This window comes from Oncorhynchus clarkii, chromosome 16, assembly GCF_045791955.1.
Source record: "Oncorhynchus clarkii lewisi isolate Uvic-CL-2024 chromosome 16, UVic_Ocla_1.0, whole genome shotgun sequence".
Taxonomy (NCBI): domain Eukaryota; kingdom Metazoa; phylum Chordata; class Actinopteri; order Salmoniformes; family Salmonidae; genus Oncorhynchus; species Oncorhynchus clarkii.
In genome coordinates, this window is record NC_092162.1 from 70,722,219 (window position 1) to 70,735,301 (window position 13,083).

Genomic DNA, 13,083 nt, shown 5'->3' on the forward strand with positions numbered 1-13,083 from the left:
GATATCCTATCCCGTTGAGGCCTTTGTTCTATGCTGTAATGTCCATACATTTTCTCAACAAATTATCATCGGGTCGGTGACAACGGAGTGTTTTTTTTTTTTGACAATAATGTTCTCCTCCAAGGTAGATGGACGTCATATCCATCTAGATTAGATGGTTACATTCAAGACAAGGTTGTTATTATTGATCTGTTCGTAAGTGTCGGCAGAGGAGGCATAGGCTACCTTGTGATTTGACTCATAATTTCATATATTTATATTGTATTTTACATTAGTGTTTTCTTGTCAGTCAGTCTCTCTGTTTTGGTTACTTGTCATGTTTTGTATTTATTTTATTTTTTTGTGGACCCCAGGAAGAGTGGTTTCTGCTTCTGCAAATGTAGATCCTAATAAATAAATATAAAGGGGAATTTTTATTTTGGAAAAAAAATGCTTCCCCTGAAACTTGACACTTGTGTGCCGCCGATGAGAGCGATGTATGTTAGACTACAAGCTATCTAGCTAATGTTGACACCTGGTTAGCATAACAGCTAAAATAAACTCCAAATCAGACTTACCAGTGATGAAATTATTAAAGAAGATCCTGTACTTAAAGCTGTCTAGGTTCAGGTCTTGACGGGCAAAAATGTTTCTTTGTATTTCTGACAGTTCTTGAATCTTTCCTCCTTGATGTTTCATGATTCTGGGTAATCTGTAAAAAAATAAAATAATGTTGTCCCGTTGTCTTTTCCTGCCTTGTTAGAGCAGGCAAATACGGCACCGACATTGACCATGGGGATGAATGAAGTAAGTGTAGGAACTGTTATCATGCAGCTTGGGGTAGCCACACGGCTGTTGTTGTCGGATTAATTTACGCAGTGGTCATCCAACATGGCCGCCAGGAAGCATCATACGTCACCTGGCAACCCTCTATAGAACTCCCCAGAAAACACTTAATTACATGGTACTTACAGGGCATTTGGAAAGTATTCAGACCCCTTCACTTTTTCCACATTTTGTCACTTATTCTAAAATTGATTAAATAGTTACTCCCCCCCCCCCCCCCCTCATCAATCTACACACAATACCCCATAATGACAAAGCAATAACAGGTTTTTATACATTTTTGCTAATTTACAGAAACCTGTTTTTGCTTTGTCATTATGGGGTATTTTGTGTAGATTGATGAGGGGGGGGGGAATAACTATTTAATCAATTTTAGAATAAGTAACAAAATGGCTGTAACGTAACAAAATGGGGAAAAGTCCAGGTCTGAATGCTCTGCACATAGCAATGTGTTAATATGTCTGTATGTTGACTAATAAAACACATTTTCCTGCATTTGTCTTGTTTTTCCAAGACGCACTTCCCCAAAAACACGATTAATTACATTCTTGCAACAATATCAATGATGTTTTGTACACCTATATCTTTACCATAAGACTGTAAGATGTTGACAAATAAATCACATTATCCCACGTCTGTCTTGTGTTTCAGGGGGAAGTGTAACATTGCCCATTTCTCAGACATCTTCGCTGCCAGGGAGTTCAAAGCTCGCATCGACTCCTTTTTCTACATCCTGGGATACAACCCAGAGACCAGGTAAGCCTAAAAGACAACTTGTGCTTGATCCTAAAATGTGGTTCGAGGCACCATGTGGATGTTGTGATGCAATTGTGAAGCCTCTGGAGGCACCCAGGGGCCAAATCGAGCTCCGTATGGAGGGTGTGATGTAATAGTGGAGCCTCCGGAGGCATGCGGAGGCCAAATCGAGCTCCGTATGGAGGTTGTGATGCAATTGTGAAGCCTCTGGAGGCACCCAGGGGCCAAATTGAGCTCCGTACCGCATCCCTGTGTGTCTCTCAAATTCTGTAACAATGCCGGAGGGTTCCGTATAGCTCCGCATTGACGTGATTGGTTGACGATAGGTGAGGGCGGGAGGTTCTGAATAAACATAAACTCATTTTCCTTGGCAACAGCTCTGCGCTGCTCGAAAGTATAAATGCCCTGATTTCTGCAGAGGCCGTATCACAGTAAATTGTGTACATCGACGTCGGATTGACCATGCATCGCCTTTTACTGACTGACTTTAAAAAAAATATATATATATTTTATAACCTTTATTTAACGAGGTAAGTCAGTTAAGAACAAATTCTTATTTTCAATGACGGCCTACAGGGAAACAGTGGGTTTAACTGCCTTGTTCAGGGGCAGAACGACAGATTTGTACCTTGTCAGCTCTGGGATTTGAACTTGCAACCTTCCGGTTACTAGTCCAACACTCTAACCGCTAGGCTACCCTGCCGCCCCCTGACTGACTTTAAAATGAAATAAAGCGATGCATTGTCAATCCGACGTCTGCGTTAACACCATTAATGGTGATACGACATCTGGAGAAGACAGGGAAATTCATACATCTGCTGTTGTCAAGGAAGTGAGTTAGTGTTTATACAGGACCTCCCGCCCACACCTACCGTCAACCAATCATGTAAATGCGGGTCTATACGGAGCTCTCCGCATTGTTACAAAATGTGTCTGGCGCAAAGCATCGCTGTACGGAGCTCGATTTGGCCTCCGCATGCCTCCAGGAGGCTCCACTATTGCATCACACCCTCCATACGGAGCTCGATTTGGCCTCCGCATGCCTCCGGGAGGCTCCACTATTGCATCACACCCTCCATACGGAGCTCGATTTGGCCTCCGCATGCCTCCGGGAGGCTCCACTATTGCATCACACCCTCCATACGGAGCTCGATCATGCCTCCAGCCTCCACACCCTCCATACGGAGCTCGATTTGGCCTCCGCATGCCTCCGGAGGCTCCACTATTGCATCACACCCTCCATACGGAGTCTCCGGACAACATTGTGCCTGATCATAAATCCACTATTACTGTATGTTGCTGCTCAAAGACCAAATAATATCTTTCTTACTTACTATGCTATAGTATATACTGCACCAGGCCTACTGTAGCCGACTGGCTTACTGTTTTAGTAGTAGTTTACATATCAAGCTACTTGCAAATGCAGGGTTAAACAAAAGTTTTAAAAAGTCACAGGAGAAAAATGGATTCCAAGATACTGTTTAATGCTCGCAGTTTGATTGTTCGATGTTACGACCCAAATGTACCTTCTCCAGCCTCCACCTGGCCCATTCCACCCCTTCTCCAGCCTCCACCTAGCCCATTCCACCCCTTCTCCAGCCTCCACCTGGCCCATTCCACCCCTTCTCCAGCCTCCACCTGGCCCATTCCACCCCTTCTCCAGCCTCCACCTGGCCCATTCCACCCCTTCTCCAGCCTCCACCTGGCCCATTCCACCCCTTCTCCAGCCTCCACCTGGCCCATTCCACCCCTTCTCCAGCCTCCACCTGGCCCATTCCACCCCTTCTCCAGCCTCCACCTGGCCCATTCCACCCCTTCTCCAGCCGCAACCTGGCCCATTCCACCCCTTCTCCAGCCTCTACCTGGCCCATTCCTCCCCTTCTCCAGCCTCCACCTGGCCTATTCCACCCCTTCTCCAGCCTCCACCTGGCCCATTCCACCCCTTCTCCAGCCTCCACCTGGCCCATTCCACCCCTTCTCCAGCCGCCACCTGGCCTATTCCACCCCTTCTCCAGCCTCTACCTGGCCCATTCCTCCCCTTCTCCAGCCTCCACCTGGCCTATTCCACCCCTTCTCCAGCCTCCACCTGGCCCATTCCTCCCCTTCTCCAGCCTCCACCTGGCCCATTCCACCCCTTTCCTTTCCCATTGCAACTTTTCCCCCATCAATGTTATACAGTAATATTAGAAAGTGACTACAGATGAGAATGAACTATCTAGCTAAATCTGGTGCAGTGGTATATTGTACATCGGGTCAGCAACAGGCAGCCTGTGGGCCAAAAACCTGCCCGCAATTTTTCAAATTATTTTTTAAAATTGATCGGGATTGTATTTTTTGTTTTAAAAAAAAGGACAATCACTAGGAATTCAGATTTAAAAAATGAGTTTAATTTAGGAAATATGTTCCCAAGTATTCCCACAAATAAAAGAGATGTGATCGTGTCTCAGTGTGTAATCAAGGTGTAAAATGATTATTTTCGAATAGTCTCTTTCGGATCAGTTAGGGCCATTATGTGGATCAGTTAGATATTTTATTTAGCATTTTAGGACCCATTTAGGTATTCCCCAAAAAATATATAAATGTTTTTTTTTTTTATAACATTTTCAATTTTGCCTTTACTGGTATAGAGCATATAAATAATATATTCATAATTGGCACACAAAAAAAATACAGTAAAGAATGAAATCATAAGAAAAAAGGGTTTTGAAGTGTCTGTCCTATACGCAAGAGGTTGAACTTCACTGAGTTCGCCTCATCAGTTTGCACTATATAGATTTTTTTATTTTTATGTATGTGATCGAATCAACATTATATCAGCCTCTTTTCAATGCACCGAAACAAACAAATCTTAACTTTTGCAAGATTGAGTCTGTGATTTTATTGGCAGAGCCAGAGCGCAACGGAGTAGAATTCTATTGGCGAGGGTAGCCTCACGAGTCTCTCAATCGCCCGCGAGTAAATGCGCTTTTCACATCAGAGCCGCACTTGTTGCACTTTTGTTAATATTCTTTCACTAGTTAGTGAGTTATTAGCCCAGTTATAGATAAGTATAGGTCAACAATGTATTGCAATACCGCGGTCGGCCTAGAATCTCCGTGGCTTCAGTGAGAGGGGGCACTCTGTCTCCCCGGTCTGCAGCGTCGCGTTCAATTCCAATGGCCTTCTTTATTATAGACCAGACATTCGAGAGGGGAGATAGATGGTTTTCACTAGTTACCACAGCCGCAAAGTCAAAATAGTTTATATCGGAAAGAATATATTAAAACAAACATTTGCTTTTTTGCTTATAATTGAAAGTTAAGGTTAGGTATAATGTTAGGTTTAAAATCTGATTTTAAGAGAAATTATAGAAATGGGCGTGGTTTATGCCTTTGTGGTTGTGACGAACGAGATGGATTCCGCATCCTGTCTGTGTGGAAGGTCGTAGCACATGCTCAGTTGTGTCTGGTAGAAACGGGAGCTCTCGGTGGGGATACGCTGTGAGGTCACAGCACCACCAGCTCAGTGGAAGTCCCTCTCTGAGAGCAAGCGCTTTGCGCCGTCCTCCATTTTGAGCACCTGACAATAGGTGGGAAGGGGAGAGAGAGAGAGAGTGAGTCGATTCACAACGACCACTTCAATTCTAGACAAACTGTCAACAAACGAGCCTTAGAGATTGGTGTCAGAAATGGACGACATGTTTGCTACTCGGAGGTAGGTTGATAAATATATTCATGTGTTACGGTTTAATTCCGCGAGTAGGTTTGAGACAGACAGTCAGTCTGTCTGAGTAGTCGCGGCTTTTCATCTGTCTAGTGCAAAAGCAAAGCTTTTTACCCGAATTCATTTAATTCTACACCCGAGTGTTTTTTTCCTTTGTTTTTTTTGTCACGGATATGAAGAGCACATGCATGTCTGACCATAGTTTAAATTAGACGAGCATACTGTTATCGGATACATTATATTCGTGAAAGGTGCATATCCCTGCCAGAGTTGCCATGCATAAAGGTACATCGCTGTGCGAGCGCACTACATTGTAACACCATTGGCGTAACGGAACATGAACGCGATATCTACCGTTTTACATAATCATATTATAAGCAAGCTAACTTTTCTACACCTTTTTTTGTTGTTGTTGTTGTTGCCTATAGGAGAAATGAGACACAGAAGCAAGGCTGGTGCTGACTCCATTTTGCAGTAGCCCACTCTGTCTGTTCTCGTGTTTACAATCGAGCCGACATGGCAGCCCTGAGAAGCTTTGTGCAGACACACACTCTCGCTCCAGCTGATACATGTGATCATGTCAAAGAAATACTTCATGTTGTAGGTGTTTCAGGAGACTGTGTGGTTGATTGGAAAAGTAGTTTTTTTTTTCGCACAGTTTTTGTAATATTATGACGGCGTTATAGTCGTGCGAGGATTGGACGGATCTGATGTTTGGGGCGGGGTTTCCCCTGGTAAAGTTGCACCATGCTGGATCAGGACTGTTATTGTTTTGGTTCAGGAAGTAACAATACAAAAGATGCCTGTTTGGTTTTGCATGTGTCATTTTCTAGACTTGACATGAAATATGTTGGGAGCCATTCCTGTTGTACAGGACATGGCTATCCAAGTTGCACTGACTATTACTCATCCGATACAAAATAGACACAAGTTTGTGTCCGTCCGAATACTTATACTCGCGTACTACGTCCTTAAACTGTATACTAATTTCGGCGTTTGATCAAGTAGAATTCACTCGTCTTTTCCGAATTAACAGCTGATAATCAGATAGTTAACGCGATCGCGAACTAGATGGAGCCATAGCATTTGGAGTTCTATTTTCGAAATTTCACATACTAGAAAAATTTATATTTTTTCGCATGCTATTTAGTACGCTAGAATGGGTATTCGGACATAGACTGTTGATGGATACATATAATATGGCTGCATGTTCAGGTATAATAATATGATAAAATATTATCAAATATTACTTTCCCTGAATATTACTCATAACGTGCATAGAGAAATGTACCCCAATCCCCAACATTTTTTTATTTGTATATATATATATATATATATATAATATATATATTATATATATATATATATATATTATATATATATATATATATATTATATATATGGATTTATTAATAAACGGGTTCATAAAAGAAGTGTCAACTTTTCAACTCATTGATTCTTCCCTTTTTCTAAATAAACATTTCTAGAGTTCAACTAAACCATGTATTGTCTTAATAGCAAAGTAATTATAGTTAATTGTCTTCAGGTGTTATGTATACCCTATATCTGAATCACCAATATCATATCTGTTCTTGGTTTTATTGACTTAAAAGGTCTCATTAGACTTCCATACTCAAACTGCCCACTTAACCCACTGTGGGGAATTTGGCACCTCACCTGTACAGTGCCTTCAGAAAGCATTCACACCACTTGATTTTTTTTTTTGTGCACATTTTGTCGTGTTACAAAGTTGGATTAAAATGGATTTAATTGTCATTTTACGTCAATGATCTACACAAAATATTATGTCACAAGTCGAAGAGAAATTGTAACGTAAATAAATAAAAAGGGAAATAAAACATAATATATTTTGAGAAGATTAGAATTTAAACCCCGTGAGTCAATACATGAATCGCCTTTGGCAGCGATTACAGCTGTGAGTCTTTCTGGGTAATTTCTCTTGAGAGCTTTTCACACCTGGATTGTGTAACATTTGCCTACTATTTTATAAATTCTAAAAGCCCTGTCAAATTGGTTGTTGATAATTGCTGGACACCCATTTTTAGGTCTTGCCATAGATTTTCAAGCCGATGTAAGTCAGAACTGTAACTCGTCGTCTTACTGTCTTCTTGGTAATCAACTCCAGTGTAGATTAGGCCTTGTGTTTTAGGTTATTGTCCTGCTGAAAGGTGAATTAATCTCCCAGTGTCTTGTGGAAAGCAGACTGAACCAGGTTTTCCTCCAGGATTTTGAATGCTTAGCTCCATTACGTTTCTTTTGTATCCTGGAAAAACTCCCCGGTCTTTGGCGATTACACGCATACCCATAAAAAGGTATTTATGTTACCAGGTAGGTTGACTGAGAACACATTCTCATTTACAATAACAACCTGGAGAATAGTTACTGGGGGGATGAATGAGCCAATTGGAAGCTGGGTATGATTAGGTGGCCATGAAGGTATGAGAGCCAGATTGGGAATTTAGCCAGGACACCCTACTCTTACAATAAGTGTCAGGACACCTGTTTTAATGTCCCATCTGAAAGACGGCACCCTACACATGGCGACGTTCCCAATCACTGGGGCATTGGGATATATATATATTTATATTTATTTATATATATATATATATATATATATATATATATATATTTTAAATTGCAGCCAACACTATGCTTGAAAATATGGAGAGAGGTGTTCCGTAATGTGTTGTGTTGGATTTGTCCCAAACATAACACGATGTATTCACAATCATTTGTATTGCGTTTCCACATTTGTTTTTGCAGGTATTACTTCAGTGCCTTGTTGCAAACAGGATGCATGTTTTGGAATATATTTTTTTATTCATAACAGGCTTCCTTATTTTCACTCTGTCAATTCGGATAGTGTTGTGGAGTAACTATACTGAACGAAAGTATAAACACATCATCCCAACCCTTTTAAAGATTTTACTGAGTTTCAGTAAATATAAGAACATTAATCAATTGAAATAAATATATTAGGCCCTAATCTATAGATTTTACATGACTGGGAATACAGATATGTATCTGTTGGTCACAGATGCCTTAATAAAAAAAAGGTAGGGGGGTGGATAAGAAAACCAGTCAGTATCTGGTGTGACCATTTGCCTCATGCAGCGCGACACATCTCCTTCTCATAGAGTTGATCAGGCTGTTGATTGGTGGCCTGTGGAATGTTGTTCCACACCTCTTCAATGGCTGTGGGAAGTTACTGGATATTGGCAGGAACTGGAACACGCAGTCGTGCACATCGATCCAGAGCATCCCAAACATGCTCAATGGGTGACATGTCTGGTGTGTATGCAGGCCATGGAAGAACTGGGACATTTTCAGCTTCCAGGAATTGTGTACAGATCCTTGCCACCGTGCATTAACATGCTGAAACGTGAGGTGATGGCAGGGGATGAACGGCACAACAATGGGCCTCAGGATATCATCACAGTATCTCTGTGCATTGAAATTGCCATCGATAAAATGTATTTGTTTTCTGTAGCTTATGCCTGCCCCATACCATAAGACCCTCCACCACTATGGGGCACTCTGTTCACAACGTTGACATCAGCAAACCGCTCACCCACACAACACCATATACATGGTCTGCAGTTATGAGGCCATTTGGACGTACTGCCAAATTTTCTAAATCGACGGAGACAGCTTATGGTAAAGAAATTGACGTTAAATTCTCTGGCAGTAGCTCTGGTGGACATTCCAGCAGTCAGCATGCCAATTGCACGCTCCATTACAACTTGACACATCTGTGGCATTGTGTTCTGTGACAAAACTGCAAAGTTTGAGTGGCCTTTTATTGTCCCCAGCACAAGGTGCACCTGTGTAATGATCATGCTTTTTAATCAGCTTCTTGATATGCCGCACCTGTCAGGTGGATGGATTAGGACGTCTTTGTAGTGACATGGTGCGTTGATACACCCCCCCCCCCCAAAAAAAATAAATATATATATTAAAATCGTCACGATGCTCAAAGGGATATTTAATGTCAGCTTTTTCAATTTTTTTCCCCGTCTACCAATAGAGAGAGATTTTAAAACCTCCCTGGTCTTTGTGGTTCAGTCTGTTTTGAAAGTCACTGCTCGACTGAGGGACCTTACAATTATCTGTATGTGGTAAACACTTTTATTGCACAATGTAACTTTGTTATGTGACTTGTTAAGCTCATTTTTTTTAATTTTTATTTATAATATTTGTAAATGTTACTCCTTGTCATAGCAAAGTGGTTGAATAGTTATTGACTCCACTTATAGGGTATTGTGTGTAGGCAAGAGACACAACATCTCTATTTAATCCATTTTGAAATGCAGGCTTTAACACAAAACGTGGAAAAAGTGGTCCATAGACAATTTCTGAAGGCACTGTAAATTTCACTTTATTGTATCTGTCCCCGGTGTTGCACTGATCATTTTCTAAAAGGTTTCCACCTTCATGCTGTGGCACACTTTTAATGTAAGGTTTTAGTTGTGTGGGTTATACGACATGGCCTCGTTTGACTCATTAAATAAAGTGTTCATCATTTTAAGGAGTACCTTGTACATGTCTAACGCTTATACTCTCTTCACAGAGCTAGTATACGGTCTGCTCTCTCAATAATAAACCCAATGAAGAGCTAGTATACAGTCTGCTCTCTCAATTATAAACCCAATGAAGAGCTAGCTAGTATACGGTCTGCTCTCTCAATAATAAACCCAATGAAGAGCTAGTATACAGTCTGCTCTCTCAATTATAAACCCAATGAAGAGCTTGCTAGTATACAGTCTGCTCTCTCAATAAACCCAATGAAGAGCTAGTATACGGTCTGCTCTCTCAATAATAAACCCAATGAAGAGCTAGTATACAGTCTGCTCTCTCAATAAACCCAATGAAGAGCTAGTATACAGTCTGCTCTCTCAATAATAAACCCAATGAAGAGCTAGTATACAGTCTGCTCTCTCAATAAACCCAATGAAGAGCTAGTATACAGTCTGCTCTCTCAATAATAAACCCAATGAAGAGCTAGTATACGGTCTGCTCTCTCAATAATAAACCCAATGAAGAGCTAGTATACAGTCTGCTCTCTCAATAAACCCAATGAAGAGCTAGTATACAGTCTGCTCTCTCAATAAACCCAATGAAGAGCTAGTATACGGTCTGCTCTCTCAATAATAAACCCAATGAAGAGCTAGTATACAGTCTGCTCTCTCAATTATAAACCCAATGAAGAGCTAGCTAGTATACAGTCTGCTCTCTCAATAATAAACCCAATGAAGAGCTAGTATACAGTCTGCTCTCTCAATAATAAACCCAATGCTCCGGTTGGGGGGGTACCCCTGGCCCTTGAGAGCAACGGCGTGTGCAGGCTTTTGTTCCTGCCTAGCACTAACTGCTGGGTTGGAAAATAAACATGCACAGCACACTATACACTGCAGCTCTCCAGGACCATGTTAGTCCTGGGCTGGAAGGAAATCATGCACAGCACACTATACACTGCAGCTCTCCAGGACCATGTTAGTCCTGGGCTGGAAGGAAATCATGCACACGTTGAAGGAGTTGGCCACCTCTGAAGCTCTATGAAGAGCTAGTAGTGGGGTGGGGTGTGGTGGGGTGGGGGGAGTTGGCCACCTCTGCTCTACTTGTATTGAACGTGTTGCTCCGATGCTGACCTGTTCTCCTCCTCCTCGTCAGCAGGTCCAGTGTAGCGTGCTGCGTCTGTCATATTTCATTACACTATGGAATATTACCCCCCTCCCTGACAACTGTCTGCTCACTGTCAGAGACAGAGTGGATTGGATGAGGGATGGTGGAGAGGAGCGAAAGGGGGGGGGACAAAGGCTTGCTGGAAGGGTGTGAAAGTGGAGTGAGGATTGGTGGAAAAAGCCAGAGGGGGGGGGGGGGGGAGGAGGAGGTAAAATGTGTGTACCCGTCACAGTGAGGGCCCAGGGTTGTGGTTGGAGGACATTAACACTACCACAGGGACCTAACAGACTCAGGTTTCACCCCGGTCCAGCCAGCGCTAAACCCCAGCCAGCTCCAGTGATGGAAAGAGGGAAGGTTTCTGCTTCAAATATCACTCTTTGACAGTTTCTGGGCTTCCCCTGCCCCTGCAGCAGCCATCTGAGCTAGAGACTATACTATATGAAAATCTATGTGCCGTTGCCTAGGCAACGGAAGGGGGGAAAAGGAGGCCTTTTGAAAAGGGAACATCTTGTCATTTTCTCTAATCCACTGCAGCTGGAGGGATATGGCTAGGAGGAACACTGTTGTTATTATTATTACATTGCTAGGCGGTTGTTGCCACGGTTACCACCGTTTTGTACGTCTGTGTAACCCACCGGCAGCCATTTTGCAGGCAGGCTGTGTCTCTGGAATCGTCTGTATCAACCCCACCCACCCCTCTCCCCTCTTCTCCGCCTCCTCTTTAAGTGGGATTGCTGTTTTGTTGCTGAATGCATCTCTTCAATACCAGCTTCAGGAAAAAAAAATCCAATATCCCAGAGAACACCCATTCTCTTTGTGCACAAGAAGCGTCTCTTCCATAGATAGACACATTTTTATCTTGAATTACACATTGCAACAAAAATCTGCAACACACCTTTTTTAATTTTGACAACTAAAATCATCCCCACAACGGGAGGTTTTTTCCATCAAACAAAACAAACTCTTTGTTTGCCCGAGGTATTGACATTATTGGTTACCTGTTCCATAATAAAGACAAGATGTCTCGCCTTGGTTCTGCCGGACATTCAGTATCTGCACGCTTTTGCTCTTGCCAGACAATGATTCCCTCAAGGGGGACAGGGACCAGTCATTGCACTGAGCTAGTCCTGTAACCTCCGTAGTACATATATATGTCTTCTTTGTTGTGATCTAACAACTTATTTTCTCTCTACCAGGCGACTAAACAGCACACAGGGGGAGATCAGAGTGGGGCCCAGTCACCAAGTAACTATTTTTTTACATATGCGTTGTTAAAGTAGCTGTCCAGTGTTTTATAGATTTCTATGAAAAATATGACCTGTAATTTATTACAATATAAAGTGAAATAGATTCATTCATAGTTGGTTGACTTACATTTGTAAACATTTCCCAACATTCTCCTTTTAGAGATATTTAAACCATAGTGCTTTGCAACATGTTGTTCACACAGCCACTCTTGTTAGATGGTGATGAACAGCATTTGAAAGCTGATATTTCACAGGCTAGTCTTATGGTGCTATTTGTAGTGTGATTGACACCTCCTCCCCCTCCCCCTCATCCTCCTCCCTAATTAGGCCAAGCTTCCTGAGTTGCAGCCCTTCCCCTCCGAGGCCCCGGGGGTCCTGACTCAGGCTGTAACAGAGAATGAGGAGCTAGTGTGGATGCCAGGGGTCAACGACTGTGACCTGCTCATGTACCTCAGGGCTGCAAGGTGAAACCTGACTCATGACCTTTGACCCTACTGTCTGGAGAGATAATTCTCTGTGACCCTTGACCCTATTGTCTGGCGAGATGATAATTCTATACCCTTTTCCTACTGTCAACTTGCCTCAGAGCTGCTAGGTGAGCTCAGGAGACATGACCCTGCTCCATGTCAGAAGGGAATAGTCCAATAGAGTAGCACAGTATGAATTATAATACCCATAAAACCTAGCGGTCAAACAGGGAAATGGTCCCAGGTAGTTATTTCCACCATGGTGGATTTTAGAATCACTTAAAATGAAGGTCTGTGTTTCATGTAGGTTTACCCTGGCGTGACATTTTGATCACCATGTCAATCTCTCTGGGACAAGGTTGACTTTTTATCAATATATTTGC

The 13,083-nt window shown here is 42.4% G+C and overlaps 1 protein-coding gene across 6 annotated transcripts in view; it reads left to right on the top strand.

Moving 5' to 3' along the window:
* The first annotated feature begins 1,478 nt into the window (after positions 1–1,478).
* LOC139368993 (arginine-glutamic acid dipeptide repeats protein-like) overlaps positions 1,479–13,083 on the top strand; it is an 89,175-nt gene continuing 77,570 nt past the window's right edge. For 5 of the 6 annotated variants that reach the window (XM_071108531.1, XM_071108532.1, XM_071108535.1 and 2 more), the window contains exons 1-3: positions 5,039–5,274; positions 12,183–12,231; positions 12,561–12,697. In XM_071108531.1, the coding sequence (XP_070964632.1) occupies positions 5,249–5,274; positions 12,183–12,231; positions 12,561–12,697 (212 nt within the window). In that variant the 5' untranslated portion in view covers positions 5,039–5,248. Of the gene's footprint in view, positions 1,582–5,038; positions 5,275–12,182; positions 12,232–12,560; positions 12,698–13,083 lie in introns of those variants that run through there. The other variant, XM_071108538.1, reaches the window with a different exon arrangement.